The sequence below is a fragment of the Pogonomyrmex barbatus genome, unplaced genomic scaffold (assembly GCF_055798465.1).
Source record: "Pogonomyrmex barbatus isolate J1 unplaced genomic scaffold, ASM5579846v1 scaffold18, whole genome shotgun sequence".
Classification (NCBI taxonomy): Eukaryota; Metazoa; Arthropoda; class Insecta; order Hymenoptera; family Formicidae; genus Pogonomyrmex; species Pogonomyrmex barbatus.
In genome coordinates, this window is record NW_028297114.1 from 188581 (window position 1) to 210054 (window position 21474).

At 36.4% G+C, this 21474-nt stretch overlaps 2 protein-coding genes across 4 annotated transcripts in view; one reads left to right on the forward strand and one right to left on the reverse strand.

The window, feature by feature from the left end:
- The window catches only part of LOC105428791 (neurotrimin), a 148362-nt gene extending 139342 nt beyond the window's left edge, over positions 1–9020 (forward strand). The window contains exons 9-10 of one of the 3 annotated variants that reach the window (XM_089074999.1): positions 4060–4128; positions 4364–9020. In XM_089074999.1, coding sequence (XP_088931125.1) covers positions 4060–4128; positions 4364–4512 — 218 coding nt within the window. In that variant the 3' untranslated portion in view covers positions 4513–9020. The other 2 variants (XM_089075000.1, XM_089074998.1) reach the window with 2 other exon arrangements.
- A 1683-nt stretch (positions 9021–10703) lies between these two features.
- The window catches only part of LOC105428790 (neurotrimin), a 141871-nt gene continuing 131100 nt past the window's right edge, over positions 10704–21474 (reverse strand). The window contains exons 7-10 of the mRNA XM_089074994.1: positions 18906–19055; positions 16546–16614; positions 16263–16364; positions 10704–14366 (exon numbers count right to left, since the gene is read on the reverse strand). Coding sequence (XP_088931120.1) covers positions 14152–14366; positions 16263–16364; positions 16546–16614; positions 18906–19055 — 536 coding nt within the window. The 3' untranslated portion in view covers positions 10704–14151. The remainder of the gene's footprint in view (positions 14367–16262; positions 16365–16545; positions 16615–18905; positions 19056–21474) is intronic.

Sequence of the window (21474 nt, forward strand, 5' to 3'; positions counted from 1 at the left end):
TTGTGGCGGACGAACGGGTCGCTGATTAATTAGATCGAGTAGCCAGTTTGTGCGATCGAATCCGCGCATGGTACGCTCTGTTTCAGCTCCGTCAAAGGAACAAGTGCACTTTTTTTCGGTATTGTGTAACTGTACCGAACACTGTACTCGTATTCAATCTCTTAGCGGCACCGCTTTGTTTCGCGTTCTCCAAATATTCTTCCTCTAAATCCTCTCTTACTAAAATGAACAATTTATTATACTTTTTACCAGCTTTCTAAAAATTACATTTCGTAAATCACATTTCTCATAACAATGCGGCGAAAATTATGGGTAATCATTAAAAGGACAGAAACATTTTTTCGAGAATGTAATCTTGGAACAATAGCCGGGCTCACTCTTATTTTCCGGTACGCTTTCAAACATCGCTGTAATTTTCCGGATTGTAATTTCTATTAACAATATCGTGTAACGGGGAAAGAGGTATACGATCTACACCGCAGGGAAACGTAACAAAAGCGCACGTTTGCACGAATCTGTGTCACCCGTGTGCTTGTTAAGGCATTTCAAGTTTTCCATCCGACTAACTTCGAGCTCCTCCATCGTCGAGCGTGGAGGCTTTAAGAGAGGGCCGACATACTATTTCAGCGTGAAATCGCGGATGAATAGAAACCGGTCGTCGTGTTGAGTTTCGCGGGCCAACTGGTCGGCCGACCGACCGACCGACCAACCGACTGACCAACCAACCGACCGTTCGTCTCGTTTGCACGACAGGCCGCCGTTGCGAAAGGTACGCGCACAAAAGTCGGTGCTTGAGCTTGATGCAAGCTCGTATGCAAGTACAAAATGCACCAGTCCGCGCACGCACGCAGCTGCGATAGCGAAGATAGACGTTTAGAGAAACGACTTTTTAAAGAGACCCGGATGAATACCGTTTCGGCTCTTGCACCTATCGCGCCAATCTGCTTTTCATCGCGGTGGAAAAAGGGCAAAGCCGAAGTTTCCGCAAAGGGACTCGCCTCTCTCTTTCTCTATCTCTCTTCCTTCAGCTTTCCTCTTGCGCGTACGCGTTAACGTCTCACGGCCGTGCATAACATACTTTCCCTTAAATAACCTCGTCTTTATCTCTTAGAGAAACAGAAGTTTCTTGAAAAAAGGAACGTTCAATTTACATCGAGAAAGTTAAGAAAAGATTTTAGCAAATTGCGGTTGGTGACAATTATAATGTCATAGTATGAAAATATTTTGTAAGATTTCAAGGAATATATAATATATATAATTGCGTATTGTAAAGTGACAGTAATAAATTCATATTTACGGATTGAAGGTGTAAGGTATTTGATTTTATCGTCTACCTTTCTTCGGCGTGATATCATTAGATTTATCTTTAGTATGTAAATGAGAGAGGACAAGATGGCGGGGGCAGACGTTTAGAGTACCAATTCGCGAAAGATTCTCTCTCTCTCTCTCTCTCTCTCTCTCTCTCTCTCTCTCTCTCTCTCTCTTTCAGCACGGTATTTCGAGTTGATGTATTCAAAGAGATAATAATACGAGAAGAGCTTTGTGGAACAATACATCCCTCAAAGGAGATGGTAAATTACATGTCAGTGCGCCGTGCCGTGCTTCGCTGTATTTCGTTGTGCTCTGCCCGAGTATTAACTAAGCGAACGTAAAGTATTTTGTTATCTACGTTAGGCTTTTTCTCTTTCTGCCGCAAAATATATTCATCGTCGAAATATTGCACAAAGGAGCGATATATTCGTCCATGTTTGACATTTTTGTAAATTCTAATTCCGATCTAAAGCTCTCTCGGGAATCGATATTTTCGTTTATCTCGCAAATCTCGATCTCGATTGTCAATTTCAATGATTTCGCAGATAATTAAATTAGAATAAAAAGTTTTTCAATATACTTGGCGTTAAGGCACTGTCGCGTGTCTTCTTGACCGTGCTGTTATAATGTAATATAACCGGTGTGTATGCGTGCTATATCAGGATGAAAAATCGCCGATATAAAACCCAGCCTTTGAAGCACGTGCTTTAGGGCACTCTCGACGGTCGCGATATAGCTCCAAGGCGCTTGAGAGTCTTCGCTCGCCGCTTTAATGGTTCATTTCGCAACGGGAAAACTTTAAACATCTCGCCCCGTCTTCGTTTTATGGCTAATCGATGTTTTTACGGCAACGCGAACTCCTCTCGCCCGTGAATACGATTTCATCGTGAGTCTTTATGCAGTCGCCGTACCACCCAAGATAGCCCAGGATATAAATGTAATATAAACACGAATTAATTTAGGACACATGTGGTGGCTAACGGTAAATCAGTTCGTTATAACGTTATCATCTTTGTACGGCATTCCAGATTTTCGTATTTTCGTTTTTTATCCGCATTGAAACGCTATTTTTGGACCGATTATACGATTGTACCGTGCACAGAAATTACCATAATTAGTAGCGCAAAGGCCGCGCGTTGCTAGTAGCAGCAATAAATAATCGGTGCACGAAATGATGTCAGCGCGAGCTGCTCGTAAAGGCAACTCGTTTTCATATTTCATCGAGTATCTTCCGCGCCATCATAATGAAAAATCCGGGATTTATTATTGACCCGTCTTCGGTCCGACTTCCCGTTTGCCCGGCGACCGGAAATCGATATATGCAAAATATTTTGATGCCAACAGATTGGGAGGCGACGTTGCATTGCACGATGGAAGATTTATGGAGACCGGTTTCACCGTTCAATTTTATTGAACTCTTTCCACCTTGCCACATGTACGCTTAAATATACACGCGCTCTGATACGGGCATTTCCAGTTAAATGTGCAAAACAATGTCAATACGATCTCTCGGTGGATAATGGATAATTGAAATGGTATTATTAATGTCTGTGTTAAGGGCAAAGCGGATTTAGCATGTCCGATTATTAACATTTAATGGGGTTTAGCTTCTATTTTTATTTTCGTCTCACGTCACGAGTGGTTAATGTACATGTTTTTTTTTCTTAGTAAAAGCATTAAAGGGAGGGGTAGAGAGAGATAGAGCTGTGAGTCAATTCTTTCGTACACGCGAAAGTAACGACACGACGCTTCTTTGAAACTCCCCGCAGGAACTTAACAACGTGGAGGCAAACACGTTGGTCATGCCGTAAGCCCTTCCACAATCTGCGCCGAGCTTGCTCTATCGAGTACCAACGGCTCCGTTCTCATTCGTTCTTTTCATTACTTGAGAAAACACAGGTCCGAGCCGCATTTTTCACGGAGACAAACGAACTAGCGCTCCCACCGTGAGCAAAACGCTAGATCGCTTTTCCAATAGTGACAGAGCATTTACCTCGTCGTTCTTTTTTTTCATCGTTGTTTAAAAATCGCCGCGGCTTAGCGTAAATTTGACCGCATTTTTTTTTTTATCAAAAGGAATAAACTCGGAGAGCAGAAGCTATTATTTTTTTTTATGTATAAAAAATATTGAAATTTACAAAATTATTATTCGATATGTTGTGCGCGAGCACAATTTGTATTCATTAAATCGGATATATTTAGTTCATGTAAACCCATCTCGTGAATCGTTTTCTATATTCGTGCTTACTGTCATTGCTACTTCTCTGGCAATTGATTTAACAACCATCGTCATTAGTAGTCTCGTGACGTACCATCCGAAACCAAATACCACGTCGCGAAACAAATTACTTTAAAGACCTTCAACGGGCACCAATTAATCAAAGAAAACAGAATGAGAAAACAATTGAAATAATCGGAATAATCTTAATTGTATAATCTTTCATTCGCAAATTCGTAGAAGGAAAATTGATTTGCTCATGTTTACGTAAGACAAAAGTTTACATAAGTTATTAAATAAATACTGCTAATTGGGATATAAATTTATTTAACAATTGTCAATTAATAAAGTTAATATCGAAATAAAAAGCTTTGATGACGCTGGATAAAAATGAATAGACGGAATATCCATATAATTATAGTTTATGAATAAAAATATTCGTAAATATTGATTCGGACAATATTGACAATATCAAATTATAAACTTTGCTTCAAGGAACGATATCGTTCAATATCTTACTTTGTTTGCAGGTAAAGCGAGGTATAATTCAGGGAACAATAACATCCTGGAGGGAAATCAAGATATGCTAAAGGAACGAGGTATATATAAAACATGAAAATTTAATTTCAACAAAGATAATCGCGTGTCAGCGTGTGCTTTCCTTATTTCTTTCCAATAATATCGCGGATATCCGCAAATATAAAGAGTTTCGGTTCTTTGTCGCGGAAATAAATTGTTTTCAAACGAAGGCGAACTTTTAGTTTTCTCTCTTAATAGAATCGTTTTAATCATACTTCTGAACTATCTTTGCTCTCGTGGATTTGAAACTACGAGGTCGTAAGGAGAACGGCGGCGACGATGTGGCGGACTACGACGAATCCAGCGCCACCAGCAACGGCAGCTCGTTACTGCTGGTGATACTCGTCGCGCTGTGCCTGTGCCTCCATCATCATCCGCAGATGCGAACGTTACATCCGGCCTGAGATCTACCCACAACGGTTCTGCACGCAATCGCACGCGTACTTCGATCATCGAATCATCATCGTGACTTTGTACATCCACTTTGTAAATCCATCGCTCAGGGACTTCCGTCGAGGATGAATATCGTCGAGGACTGCGTTGACCACTTTAAACTTAATACAATAGGATAATAATAATATTAATAAATAGCGTTAGAGTGGCGGCCCAAGCTAGCGGGTCGCTTCGCTGGCGGAGTTCGCTAAGGGAGGATTACGACTTAAGGGACAGTTTCGGTCACAAACGGACAGTTTCGGAACCGGAGTTGCCGCGCAAATTTACCCCATGCGGCCGGAATCACGTTACAACGTTGGGGGGAACGTCTGATTTATTTTAGGGTTGCATTAGTGGCATCGCAGAGATAACTCAAGTATCGTTAATAAGTTTCGTTAATTATCCTTAAATTATGATGATCGTGATGTATTGATTTTTGAAGATGCAAATTAAGTTAATCTCATTCTTAATTCTTATCTCCTATCCTTAGCTTAACTTTAAATTAAAAGACTTGTAGTCAAAGCTTGTATCCGCTTATTATCGATGATTTTATTTCTTTGTATTATAGGTAGGCGATATTCTATGTAACAGAGAAAACTTTGCATACAGCTAATAAATTCTTTATGAAATAATAAACATGTGAGAAGTATCTTTTATCGATCGAAAATACGCATTTTTTTCACCTTGCGGAGCTCGATTGATACTGACAACGAGCGGTAAACAAAAAGTGTCTGTCGAGAAGAAATGGACGTTTGCGGAGGAGCAGGGAACGAACGAACGACGGACAATTCGTATTTCGCGTCATTTTTAATTGGCTATCCGGACGGCGATGTATCCCAACGTCGGACGACCGTTACGAAGCGACGGCCAAACGATGCAACGGTGCGACGATGTGGCTACGCCAATTGCAGGGAAAGGTAGTTACTGTCTAGACGTTTATTAGAGGAACTCTATGCTAGAATGGAGCTGTCCAATTCAAGTAAGGGATGAACTACTCGTCGGACAGCTTCGAGCTTCGTTCACACAGTCTGCTGATCTTTCCTAACAAACTTTTAAAAATATATATTAAATATATTTCAAAGATATAATTTATATAATTTATGTATACATAGGAAAAAGCGCAATGCCAAGGTTTGTATGTATACCTTCGTTTATCTTATTACAATCTTTTTTTCATTTCTGCGAGTAATTGAGAATATATTTTAAGTCTTAATTTTCTTTTTTTTTAACGCAACAAGTATCAAAATATTGTAGAACTATAAAAATACTATAGTACTTATATTGTAAATTGTTGTATGTAACTTATAGTTTTTTAATAGAATGATATATAATTTTTTTTTATAAACTGTTTGAGTTACCTTTACGTTGAATTCGTAGATTTCAAGATCTAATTCGTCTTACCATATAGACAGTTATCTTCTCAAATAAGTTATTATCCTTTAAAGCTGCATCGACGCAGCGATATCGATTGGCGTCGTTTTATATAACTTTTCGTAATTCCTGACTTGTGACTTAAGACGATCGCTGTACGTATAGAATAATTAGTATTAATCTCATAGAATAATCAAGGCGCATTATATTATTAATCATCGCTTGAATCATCATCGCAGCAAAAATTTGAATTGTTCATCAGATTTATATTAAGACGTTAAGAAACGTTCATATTAAATTATTAGATGCTTATTCTATAATTTTTGTATAGTATTATGTATAATATATTAACATACTATATATGTATAATATTAGTATATAATTTTATATATATATATATATATATATATATATATACTTATATTTTATATATATACATATATATACATACATATATATATATATAAGCATAAGATGATGCCATTTCTTGGATTTTTTATCATTATTTTCTACGAAGCATTAAATTAATAATTTATTCTATTTTCATGTAAAAATCCTAAGTAATTGTAAAATAATTTTTTTCAGCTTTTTTTCAGTTTATAAAACAGGTTTGAATTCTATGATTTCTCAGTTTGTATTTCGCAAATGAAGAAATATGAAAAGTAATCAATGTTTAGTAATCTTATTTTTTTTAAATAAGAAATATCAAAGAATATATCACAATGTGTATATAATATACATAATAAATACAAGACTGAGGACGCTCTTGACGCCCTTAAATAATTTTCAAGTGGTCGATGTATTGCGTGTGAATAGATCTCACTTTATTATGCTCTATACGTATTGTACATACCAGAGTAGGCTGATAACTTGTATTGTCACTGCCATATGTAAAAAAGGTCTAGCGAAAAACATCATTTTTCGTAAAGTAAAATAAATACGAATTCTTGACAATATCTGACAAGCACACCAAGCGAGAGTTGATTTAATGAGTTTGACAAACTGAATTATTTATTAAGACATCAATCATTTACTAAGATTGTATTAATTTATTTTATGGATGTCGCAATTACAACTGCAATTTCCGTATCATTAATTATTAACATTGTGCAACGTATCAATATTTGCATCGTAACCGATGCAAATATTCGCAGGGCTTCACTTAAGCTGTCAGAGCTTTGGATAACACATTCTATAAACTGGGACACCCTGTACGGTCTAAATCATAGTACAATATCACGATGCGAAGCTTGCACATGACGCTTTGTGTTTTCGTTCACTGATGTATGTATACGTATGCAAATAGAGAGCTTATTATTGAATATCGGACATGAAAGAGAGTTTTGAAATAGGTTAAAGTGGACTGCAATAAAGAAAAACAATAGAAAAATATGGAAATGGGAGAATTCTTATTGTCAGATAGATAGATAGATAGATAGATAGATAGATAGATAGATAGATAGATAGATAGAGAGAGAAAGAGAGAGAGAGAGAGAGAGAGAGAGAGCGTATGCGCGCGCGCGCGCGCGCGCGCGCGCGCGTGTGTGTGTGTGTGTGTGCGTGTGTGTTGCAGCATTGAAAAACCGAAAGAAATGAATCTTGAGAAATAGTTACGCAAATATATCTCAAGAATTTATCGTGAAAACAATGAGTCTGATTAATTTTCTCTTTGTATAGAAATAATTAACAGTTTTTATTTGATGATTCTATCTTTCTTTTAATAAAAATTTAGCTACTCTTCCACTTAATGTAATTTCTGTATCAATAAATTAACATCTTTTTGCAAGCCCAATTTCTTGCAATTAACTTTGTATATAACTTTACAAGCTTAAAGTTTGAACATTTCAAGTTGAACACTTCAGAATAGAACACAAACAGAATAGAACAATAATATCCCATGTTGCTTAACTTAAATATATTCAAATGATCATGATGATGCAGGTTGAAAAAATAATACTGCAAAATATTGTATATAAGAAGACATATCTCTCTTTCACAAGAGTATCTATTCCTTCGGCATAAAAAATAAATTAAACATTTTAATATAAGATACATTCTCTGGAAGTACATCAACTAAGCATTGATTTTGAAAAAATATTTATGTTAAAAGTTTCAATAAGTCTAGACATATCTAAATATTTATAAGTTCTCAATATTTATAAATATATTTTAAGATATGCCAATTTTCAAAATATTAAGATACAGATCCTACGATAAAGAGAATATAATAATTTTATGTATCTAATTAATTTAAGTATCATTAATAGATTAATCAAATCATGCGTGTTTCATAATTAAGGACAATGTCCAACGTTTTATTTGAGTCACAATGTATCGTATAAAGCCGAGATTCCACGAAACTATGAATTATTTACAATTTAGCGATTGCGACAATTAAACATTATATATCGAAAATACTCAGAGCAACTACTTTTGTATCATCGACATTGTAGATAACACATTAAATGCATCAAACATGTTACAATGCGTGTAAGGAAATCATGAAGAGTAAATGTGAAGTTTGTAATAAAGAATAATACAAAATATAGTTAAATAAAATGTCAGCGATTAAATACATGGTGAGTACCATGGTCATATATAAAGACTAAATATTAAAATGTCGTAGTGTGTACAGGTAGAATGCATTATCTGTGCTGAATGGTGGCGTAACTGTATATGTTTTTGCGTACTATAAGCATGAGATTTTTCTCTCTCTCTCTGATTAGGCGTCATTACATCAAACGTTTTACAAAATTTTGCTACGACCGTAAGCTCGCATTGCAACAAAACTGTAACAAAACGACGACGACAAGAAGAACATTTATTTCTTATTCTCATCAGTAAAAGTATCAAATATGACTCGATAAATATGTCTCCGCGATGACCCTGGTATATCAGTGTATAACTAGTTCATTAAGCTAATCAATCAATAAGTAAGCGTAGATTAACAATGACGTTCAATTGTGTAGCTATATGGCATATGCTGCGATACTGGAACCGATCCGGTTGCGCCACTGCCCGTGCTTCTTGCACGCGATCTAGTCCTGTAAGCACTATCGGCATCAGGAACAAATGTCCGTGTATACATGAAATACAAATTTATTACTTACTTTTTATTGTATGTATTTCAATTCCTGACAAACTTAAATTATTTTTTATTTTTACATGGATTTTACATGGAATACTTTTCCATATTCTTCTTCATAATTAAGATACTGCGGATATATAAGCGAATTTATTTAGCAAACAAAAGAAACGTTAAATTATTGACAATAATACTTTGATTTTAAACTATATGTTTGTACTCTGTATCTACATTTTATAGAAATTTTTGTGCAATTAACATAAAATTATTTTTTCTTCTTTATCATAGCTTATTGTTATGCTTTTGCCAATTAAAATACTATTAAAGTCGATAACAGATAAAGTTTGTATATATATATATATATATATATATATATATATATATATATATAAAATTCTCAGCATTAAATATTCAGCATTATGAATACTTTAAAATATGAATTTCAATAATTTTCAATTTATTTAAAGCATTATGTTTAGATATTTATGTAAAATAATTGTTGTTATAGTCGTATTTGAAACATTAATGTCCGCGCGTAAATAATTTAATAGCTCGGTAGCTTCACAGCTGTCAATAAAATAAAAAGATAAGTAATAAGTCACATTATTAAAGAAAATAATATTTAGAAACTAATTTAAAATACAGTTAATCTTTAAATTACACTGACACTTATATTTATATACCATACAAGTTATATAAATTATAAAATCATATTAAAATGATTAATTATCTCTTTTTTATTACGGAAAGAACACTTTTGCTGGTAAATTTAAAAATTTGGCTAGATAAATTTGGCAGATCTGAAAACGATTTTGTTCGGCCTTCAAAATTATTATATACGATGTTCAAACTGATTGTTAGAAGATCAAACATTTTTGCAGTATTATCATCATATTTAAGTGTTCTACAAAATAATTTTGATGGGCCAATAAAATTATTTTCAGATCTGTATTTGATCAAATTTTTTTAGATTTGCCAGCAAAAGTGTTCTTTCCATGTAATTATCTAATTATAAATACTTATTTTTCAGACAAGAAACGTTATTAAAAAGTGTATAAACGGAACTGTCGTCGGAACATCGTCAAGAAGACATTAATTTTAAGCTAATGCTTTAATACAATTAAGGTATATATTATATAGTAAAATATATTAATATATACTTAATATATTGTAAAATGCATATTATTAAAGGAAAAAAATGTAAAAGAACACGATTAAATAAAATATATGAGCAATAAAATAAAAGTCAGCATGCGAAGAAGAGTATCTTGTAAGACTAAGAATGTTTATAAAGTAGTAAATTAAATTAATATATTAAAATAAATGTAAATAAAGTACGATGAAATAAGATATTTAAAGTATTTTAGATTGAATTTATAAATTAAGGAAATGCATTATAATAATTTACTAATTAAATTCCAAGACTTCAAGAAAATTGTTAGAATTTTTTAAAATAAAAATCGGCAAAAAAATATACTTAACTAAGAAATTTTGCAAATGGAAACTTCATTGCATTCCAAAAAATTCCAACTTTATTATATTTTCTTTGAACTACATTATGGATAAGATTATAAAGGAGTGGAATAAATTAACTGTTGCTACGTGATCTCAGTCTTCACAAACAATCACTGTACAATTAAACATAGTATACAATTGCGTTGACAAATTATATCCTTATAGAGGGATAATAAAAGTGAAACAGATAAATTAATCAATTTTATATTAATGCTGTATTGAATAATATACAATAATTTTATGTCATTAATTAAATAATTAATTTAATTACAAAAACCTCTATCAAAAAACCGAAATTCATAAATTAATGAGATGTGAAATAGGATTTATACAAAATACGTTAAACATTCGATATTTATTCATTCCATTTTTGCACTCGTTCATTCAGTTACAACATGATTCAATTCTGCTACTATTACAGCAATGGGAACATAATTTTCTTTACAATATTTTTCGGAATTCTTTTTCTATGAAATTTTATTTAAAATCATTCTGTAAGTATTAATGTCTATAAAGCGATAATAAGCTCACTGAACTTGATCTTTCTCCCATCAATAGGCGCTACGGCTAACAAAAAGTTAAATTTAAGTGGTACACGATATTTACGGATTCAATTACGCAAATTTAAACTGATTAGTCAGTCAATAATACAAATTTTCATATATTACAAATGATAACTAGATTCATACACCAATCTTAGATGTTCTCAGACATTCTCAAATTCAAATTTTTTTAAGTATATTTATTGTTTCAAAATTTAATATGTAAGAAAACTAAAAAAAATTTGAAACTATGAATTACAATTTATAGAAAATATATTTAGATATATTTTATGTGAATAAGATGCTATGTTTTATTCACATAAATAGTGTTATACTTTTGTAATAGATCGTGTACCACTTTATATCACAACATATAAAGCTGGTTGCATTTATTTACAGAAATTTCGTTCTCTTTACAATATGTTATTGTATAGTCTTGTAGCTAATATTTACATCTGGATTCCAGGAGCTCCTGAGAGTTGTGACATAGAATATATATATCGTTCATATCAAAGGATAAGATAAGGTGTAACACTTAAATTAATTCCCAAAATTCGATTGTATCATTGAGCGGACGTGGGACAACGTTGAATTTTCTCACGTCAATATAAATATATGTAAGTTGTAATCACTTGATATTTCAAATAATACGCCGTTTTTTCCCGCAAAACCTGTCATGCGCAAAGATGCACTTGCAGACGCTCCGTTTTTCTGAGCCGCGAATTTTGAATTACTATCAAATTACTGTCATCTAAACAGTAAACACTGTCATATGAACAGTAAAAAGAGAGATATAAATAATATGTCGCAAAAATACTTGAAATATTTTCAGTGAGAAAATATAAACCTTTTCAATCTAAATTTCTTTCTGCATAAATTATTTTATAAATGTCTTTAATTTAAAGAACTTGATTGCATAATTATGTAGAAACGTTACAGTTTTATTTATAATAAACGAAAAATAGTACTCATTGAGATTTAGTTTGAACTAATAGGACAATGCAAAAAAAAATCAAATGCCTTTCTTATCTGGAATTTTATCCCGATACGCGTGTCGGTGATACATAACTTCATTTGCAGGAATATTCACATATATAAAAACGTCGACAACTACTCACTCTTATTCTTTACGCTCTTGAAGGTACTTAACTATATACAAAATCATTTTTATCGATACAATTAGTACAACGACAAGAAACGTCCATACGATCGTAACATTATTTACAAATATATGCAAGTGAATTGTTTTCTGGAAATTTACAAGTCCTGGTTGTTTCGTTGCATTTTATGCACCGTTTTCAAGTCACTCTTTGAGTCTCACACACATCACACACTAATTTCTATCCTTACATACTAATTTATACACTTAGCTTAATAGATCGATTAACCCTCTGCACTTACATTCGAACAGAGATATGATTGTAATAGATGGCACGTATAATCAAAAATGTTTTATAATTTTGCTAGTTGCCAGGACGTCAATCATAAACTGGCAGACAATGTTTGGAGCTTCATACGACTCACTGTTCAGCCACCAACCGGTTTATATTTTATTTCATATTTTATTTGTGGTAAGCGTTTTACTACAATGGTTTTGTATGATTATAAGTGGCTGGATTTGGATTTTTCTTGTTAATGCATTAAGAGTGCAAAGGGTTAATTATTTTCTCTACATTAAGTGGAATCAAATAAATCATCAGGTATATGGTACAAGAATAATTCTTAAAGAATAGTTTCAATATATTATCTGAGTAATGAGACCTTGTGCAAAATCAATAGATGGAAATATTGATTGTACAATGTTCTAAGATTTCGAACTATTACTGAAATCAAATTTCAATTATTATTTTTAAATTATCAATTGATATTACAGTTACATTTTCTACGCGTTTACTAAAATTACTGGCGATTGTTATTTATCAATTGAATAGGCCGAATTTTGTCGATACGATGGAAACGCGAGAATTATTAGTATTTAATACATATCTTACAAGAAATTTCCGTCCCCGTTTCAAATCTGAATGTAATATCTTCTCAGGTATTACAGAATTGTGTGAAATCTATAGGACAAAAATACAACAAATATCGTGACATGTACAACGTTAAAAGAACACGTAGGTAACTCTAAATCTTTTGAAAAATATTGTTGCAGCGATATAATTGCGATTCAGATACGAGTATCAGATCTTTCGGTAAGCCACCCACACATAAAAAGAAAAATCAGCAGACGCCTTTGAGGGAAATTGGGAGATCTCATTTTGTTAATGATACGCGGGATTTGAAAGCCTCTCTGCCGATAGAAGAAAGATTGGAGAGAGAGGGATTTGGTGGTGACGGTGGAATCAGATAAGGAAAATGGTCGTCACGCCGTCGTCATTCCCAGGATACGTCCGATAGCGGTGGCTTCAATGAAAATTCGCTGACACGTCAAAAGAATCTGGAATTATTATCGATCGCTTACGAAAGCCAGAGAGAACTCTGATAGAAATTAAAGGTACACAAACGATTCGCATTCAACTTGAATGAATAAAAAGAGAGAGAGAGAGAAAGTAACATTTGTTGATAATCATAGTTAACGTAGTTACATTATCGCATGAATTACGTTAATTATGTTTGTTTATCCTGTAACCTAATTGCTAAGTAACTTAACGTCGATAGCAAGAGACTTTTTCTTTAAACTACATGCAGCGTTGGTAAATTTTCACACAAATCATTCAAAATGCATTTCTTCAGATTGGTCGAAAATAGAATAATCAATCTTGCCCGCTTGATATTTTTCGCGGATCTTGTTTTTGCCGACCTAAGGGTTCTTGCGCAATAATCCGAAAAAAACTGGACGAGAGAGAAGAGCAGGTGGCGCAATTTATTATAAAGATCTAATGACGAGTGTCGCCCGTCTGACGAAGGCAAGATAAGTTCATAGTTTCCACTTTGATAATCATCTTTCGCTATTCTTGTCGTTAATAGATGTGGATCATTCGATGAGGTTGCGATATTCACCCTTAATTCATGGATTAATTGATCCCTTGTGCGATGAGGAAAGATTGCAGATTTTATGCTGCAGCTGGAAGGACTCGATCATCCCCACGCCGCGATGACTACGACAGGGCGGAAAGCACTATTATGCAAATTGCTGCGCTGGGTCGCGTCACGCAATGCCACGTGCTGCTTTTAGACGACATCGACTGCGCCGTATTGTCGATTCTTCGCTGGCCGATGTCGTCGTCGATGCTTTTGTGGCCGTTAGAATCGATGACATTCTCGACTTCCTCGTGACTCTCCTCGTGGCTTGGCCTACTACGGAGCCGTGTTTCTGTGAAATGATCAACAACGATATATATTATGCGGATTTAATAATATATTACGCGATGATATTAAAATTACAAACGATACGATGAGATATTCGTTCGCGCGCGCGTGATATACGTGGAATATTCAAAAGCGAGAGGAAGCTGAGGAAGCGAGAACTCCGGGAAAAATATTACTTTACAGTTCCCTCTACTTTCGGATAACGGGAGACACGATGGAGCTTTCCAATCTTCTTGTCGTATATATTACGTATTCTTCCTAGAAACATTGCTTATGCTAGACGTCGACGTTAGTGCACTCTCGCGTTATCTTTTGCGCTTAGTAACGCTTTCATTGTCCGCCCGCTGCGGAAAGATCGTAAACCAGATCGCATCCAACTCACTGCTCTTTGAATTGCCCGTGCGACTTGGCTCATACCCGCCAGTTTACATGATAATCGAAACAAGTTGAGATACCAGCGCCGTAGTCCCGGGTGCAGATTACTTGCCATAGTTGGGCCGAGCGCGGTAGTTCATAAACCGCATGGGATTTCATCAAAATCCCGTCGAGAGTTCCGCGTTTGTCGTGGCGGAGGACGGCAGAAGGAAGAGACTTGGATATGGCAGGGCGGGGGAGGACTCCGAGGCGGCGTGGCACGTTGCTGGAAGTTTTGCGGAATAAACTTCGCGCCTTCCGCGAAACTTTCCGTAGGAAAGTTCCCCACTGCCCGGCGGCAGTGGTGTAAGTTCTCGCATTACGTCGAGGGCGATGATTTAAGACGACGTATCCCAGCGAATTTCGGGTCGCGGCAACGTATTTGCGGAAACTGACGTGTTTTCAAGCGTTCCTCCACGCTGATCGCATAGATCAACATTTTATTGCTTGAATTATGAATGTCTGGCCATATGTACTGTGAGCAGGACATGTAAATCCGATACATATAAATCCGTCGTCTCGCCGTGGCGAGAAAAGAAATTTGAATTTTGTAAACACACCCGCGGGGAAGATTTTATCTATCGTAAAATATTAGGATATTTTCTCTTCTGAAACATTTTACTTTAAAAAACAACTGTACAGCGAGCTGTATCGATATGCCGTATCGGTTATTTGAAGAGCGCAGAGCGCGTATGAAAGATCATTACAAAGTAAGATAATCGAATTATCACGTGTAACGTTAATCACAGTTAGCGAATAATGGAGATCTGCGATCTGCTAGGGTAGTACAGGTCTCCCGAGGCAACCTGGTTTCCATTGAATTCCCAGCGCAGTTGTCAAATCTCACCTTCGTCGCATAGTCGGCTAATCTGATTTTTGTTTCCTCTAAAAGTTTTGCGAGGTTTGCACAGTCGCAGCTTTGAATATTCAAACTTGTTTCGACAACACCGCAACTGTCGCCAGCGCGCACAATTGTAGCGACGGTGATGCAGAGTCGGAATTGCCACTTATAATGTTCGTTGTATTAAAATGACGAATAGACAAATAAACTTTTGCCGTCGTAACGGGAACGCGTGTAACAAAATCATAATTTCCGCTTGCCTCGAAATTTCATTTTCTACGACTGCATTTTTCACGACTGAGGTGTCAAGATTCTCAATTATTTTATGTCGAGTTATGTTAAGTTAATTATTTACATCATCATATACATACTGTACATATATTTAGCAAAGACGTATTTAGTATTTTAAAATTATAATTTCGGATTAAAGAAACATCAGCGAAGCGTTTCTTCTATTTAAAATCTATCTAAGATCTCATCGTAATTAAAAACTAAGTTAAGCAATAATTTTTTGTCGGTATAAAGCGTTTAAATAAAAACGCTTATACTTATTTTCCCGAGGCTTCAAGCGTCTTAACGCGAAAATCTGTGCTGGTAAGAGCAAAAGAAAAAAAAGCTTGAAAAAATAATAGAAACCGAGCATACCTTCGCTTCTCACGACGGTAGACAAAGATGCGTCGGTTATTTCATTAGAGCTCGGCTCTAAACTGGGCACGGGCTTTTGTCGCGACCACTGAATATTCTCCACTAAAAACAATATTTTTCTCGTTAGTTATCTGCACCGCGATTGTAGGATTAACAGAGAAAAGTACGAAATGATTAACTTAAGTACTAAAATGATTAACTTAAGTAATATGTATTATTGTAAGTGGTGCGCAGAAATGTAATCATGTAAATTGTTTAATCATTGATAATGAAATTATTTTACCTGGTTCCATGGTGGTAGGAACGGGTATTGTACTCGTTGTTGTCGGTTCCGTGGTAGGTGTTGGTATATCTGTCAAAACGTGTAATACGCATTAATATTTTTTTTTATTCGATATAAATCTATCTTAAATAAAACTATAACCGGGATATATACGCCATGTTTATAAATTTTCTACGTATAAAAATTAGATATCGCAACAACGAGGATATGTATCAATGTGAAAAACTGTGTAGACTACGTGCAGTCTGCGCGATTTTACCGTTGAATAAAATAGGATAGAGTTGTGCGGGACAATATTTCGCCGTGTTACCATTATTGCATTCCTGCAGAGTAAATATTCGATTGAGTACGCTGGTATTTACAAATAAATTTCAAGCTGCTGCTTTAATATCGTTTAATGCGAAACAATTAACGCTAATGAATAATGAAAAACTTAAATAATCAATTGCGATATGAAGACCGTTTACGCGCCTACTGCTTTGAAATATCTCATTTAAAAGTAAATAACAATCGCGTGAACAAATTAAAAAACATTCTCTCCAGCCTCGTTTGGATAAAGTTAAGCAATTAAAACTAGTAACACTCGCGAATGCTCGGTGGCCATTGTAGCAACTTTCGGCATGGATTGAAAGGCCGGCATGGATTTAAAATGCTAATGCGCATTAAATCGTCGACACAATCGAACGCTTATTTAAGCGGCTTAGCAGTAATCCGCCGATTCGGCGGTCGCAGTAAAGCACAAAGCTGGGAAGTTCAATCTGCGGGCGCGCCAAGGCGAAAACCTACAATTACTGATCGATAGATAGAATCGGGCTTCTTTTTGCGCCGCAAAAGAGGGAGGGGGAGGGGGGATAAGGGCAAAGGGTTGGGGAACGCAGATCGGCGCGCTCGCGGTTATCGGTGATTCGCTACTCGCACCGCTTTCCCGGAAATGCGGATTTGCGGGGGGAGACAGACACGGCTGACTTTCACGGCGCTCCTTATCGTGAGAGGATGAGAGCTTGCCTTTGATACCGAATCAATGAAAAGTTTGCGGAAAATGCCGGCGCACTATGTCTATTCGCGGACGATGATTGATATGAGAATCGTTCACTCTCGGTGAATCATCCTCATCGTGCGGAAACGCGCTGACGCAATTTCACTCAACGCCTCGTTACGGAGATCAAATCGCGTTCGATTGCGGAGGGAAGATTTCTCACGGGTATAACGATTCCGTTCTCCGTGATTTGCACTACTATCGAATATCGTTATCGTATTTTTTCGCGGAGACGTACACGTGCGTTAACCATAAAACATGTTGACTTTGAACGCTCCCCTCGCGACTTTTTTATTCGGCGCTCCGTATGCATTCAGTCGAACGTTTTTCCTCGCCGATCTCGCCTCGTTTCTAGAAAGATTCCGGTTATCGGGAGGATTGGCACTAGCTACCGTCGGAGTGTCACTTTTCAAACCTTCCTCCTCCCTCAAGCTTACACACGATCCTGGTATATCACGCTCGTTGTCTTTGAAAGAACCGCGCTCTCGTTTTATCGCGCTCCCTGATTCGCTCCCGTCGGATGCTTAATTTCTCATCCGTCGGATGTTCTTCATCCGCGCGACTAACGATTTCTGATAACGCGCGGCCGAGGAGGGAGGAAAAGGAGTCGCGGAGAAACGAAAGAAAATGCAACGACCGCGCGACCGATAAGGGACCGCTTGACAAATGTTCGAAAACCGGCGCGAATCGATATTGGCTCTCGCCGCGGTCGAGATATACGTCCGCGATAAATCATATATCACGTTAATATAATATTACCATCGTAACTTCGTTGAATCACTTTTTGATCGCTCCCGCGCAAATTGTGCGATCAATTTGATAATATAATGCGATCGCACGTGGGTTGACATGGGTCGTCAAATCTCTCGCGAGATACGGATAATCCAGGACAGAGGATAATCCCGTACAGTGGAACACATCGTCGAGGAAAGTGACGAATAAGAGAATAATGAGGAAATTAATCATCGCGCAAAAATAAGAATAATAATACGCGTCGAAATGTACAATTAAAATATAACAATTTATCAAAAGGCTTGATACGGGATAAAGAAATAAAAACATTACATCCATCGGTTGATTTACGCTAAAATAACCGCTAAAACATGTTTGAGAATGTTAATTTTAATGGGACGTGGGACATATCGAGGGGTAAGTTTAATTTGGATTAAAACAAGCGGAATCGCTCGGTAATTTGCAAATCTATGCAAATCACAAAATTGTAACGCGGAGAAGAATATAAGCGCGTTTTACGATTCGCATTATAAAATAATACCCCGTTGACTAAATAAAAGTAATTTAAAAATGATGAAAGTGTCATACTCACGATAAAGCTTGATACTGCCATCCGTTTCGCCGAGGGAATTTTTAGATATGCATTTATAACTGCCGTAATCAGACATCGCGACTGAACGTATCATAAGCTTCATGTGTACTTTGTATACGTTATCCGAGAAGGAAGGCTCGTACTTCTCTCCTGCAATTTGACAAATATCGTGAAAATACGTGAAATTTCCCATTTTCCGTTACTTGTAAAATTAATACGGGATATATTTTTCTTCCACGAAAAAGGAGTGTTGAACGGACAAAATGTTGCACGCGTGAAGTTTCAAATTACAAACTTAACTGCGGAAGCTTAATAAATATCAAGCGAGATAAAAGATGCTTCACGCCTTCTTTGTTCCCGTTAAAATTATGGAATTAGTTTTAATCTACGATGAAAGCAGCTTCCGTTGAAACTGGAACTGGTTTTGCATGGGGAAACCTGGGAGCTCTGATGCAACGGGAATACGTCGCGCATATATACATACGTACGTACTTAGCCCGCAAAGCGAGCATTGGTCTTACATCCTACACGGTCTTACATCCTACACGGTACACAGTATTCACATCGCTGCGAGACATTGCTTCATTAAAATATGACTCATCGCTTTGAGCGAGCTCATTTAAAGCTTAATTACATTAGCCGCGCTATCGCAGCGACGCTATTGCGTCCGCGCGCGTCGGGCGAGGATTAATTTTTGAAACGTGCAGACGGTTACAAGAGCATGCGCACAATAATTGCCCGATACATCTGGCACGGTATGTCGTGCGTTCGCATTATCACGTTTACATCGTTATCGCATGATGACGCGTATTATCGTAGAAAATTGAAAATAGCGGACGTGCCCATGTTTCGATCCGTTTCGTTCAGCCGGACGGAATATAATGTAACGATATTCCAAAATATATTTGCCAATATTCCACGCTTCCGGTATGCCTTTACACGGTCCACCGTGCTTCGTGCTCTGTCAACCAGAAAAACTAGCATTAGGGTTTCTCGCGTGGTTGCATGTTGCCCTTCGCTCCGCTTATTTCGCGCGCCAGTCTGGCCCATGTGTCCATTTAAATTGTTCCAAATGCTTTGCTTCTCACCTCGTTATTTCTCACAAATCGATACTTGGACGACAAACATATTTTTTTCCGAACTTCGATAGACATATGCATTCTCGTGTAATATATATTTTCTATATTAAATATTAATTCATTAAATAACATATTATTTTGTAAGCTATATTTAATAACTGAATATATTTTTAGAATAACAATTTATCTCAAAACAGAGCTGTCCATTTAAAAGTTCGTTAACAATTTTGTCATTAAATTTATTAAATATATATATATATATGTTTATTTAACAAATTTAATGAATGAGTTAATAAATAATTCCTTAAATAAATAGCTTTGTTTAAATTATTTTAAACGATATTTCTTTGACAGAAATGATACATTCTTAAAGTTACGCGAACAATCCCATGATGTGAGCAACTGAGGGATAATGAAACAACAAAGTTAGCACCTTTATGATAGCGAGACTCTATAATTATAGGCATATCACGTGATCACGCACAACACATACGTATAAATTAAAGTAATAAACATACGTATAAATTATTATACATCTACACAAATTACAGTTGTATCTTCCATTTCTAAGCGTGGAATTGCATTTCCTAAAAAAAGGCACTGAGAAAGCTTTGTCCGAGCAAAAACGAGATGGTAGTCGAACACGCCAACCAGTCGTTATTTGTCAATAGAGGAGTAAAGTGAAACCAAAATGTGTTATGCGTGATCACGTGACTAATCTAAGACACAATGCCTATAATTATAGAATCCCGCTACCGTAAAGGTGCTAACTTTGTTTCATTTCATTATCCCTCAATTGCTCACATCATAGGATTGTTTGCGTAACTTTAAGAATGTATCATTTCTGTCAAAGAAATATCGTAAAACAATCGTTCTGATGGTATACTGCAGGTTGGAGAAGCGGCATTAACGTTTCGATTCTTCTCGATAACGTCTCGGTGGATGAAAAGTGGCAAGGACCGAGGCGGGGCGCGCGAATGCAGAAAGAAGTTTTGATTAACAATTCGAGATGGTGGCGCGTTCGGAAGAGAGTGAAATCTATAGGTGTAATGACCCGCGGCAAGGCGGAAGCGAAGTATTTTCCCAGCCGGGAGGAAAACTTACGTCTCTCCGAGATAGAGAAAGAGAAATGTGTGGAGGAAAGGACGAGGATCGAGGAGGAAGAGGAGGAGGAGGAGGAGGAGGAGGAGGAGGAGGAGGAGGAGGAGAAGGAGGAGGAGAAGGAGGAGAACAGAGCTGCGCCAGCAGGCCAGCAGGTGGAATAAGGGCGGCAGAAGGGTAAAATGCATTTATGTAGTGGCACCATTCGAGCCCCACAAGCGGAAGAAAAACTTTCGGCCGGCTTTGAGTTTGAAAAGCAGATGAAAAAGTTTAACGACGTTGAACTACGGTGCCGAGCATTACCCACGGAACGTAGGCGGAGAGGGAGGGGCCCGCGAATGGATTTTGCCAGGGATAAAACTGCTTTTAAACCCAAAAGTCGGCGGTGG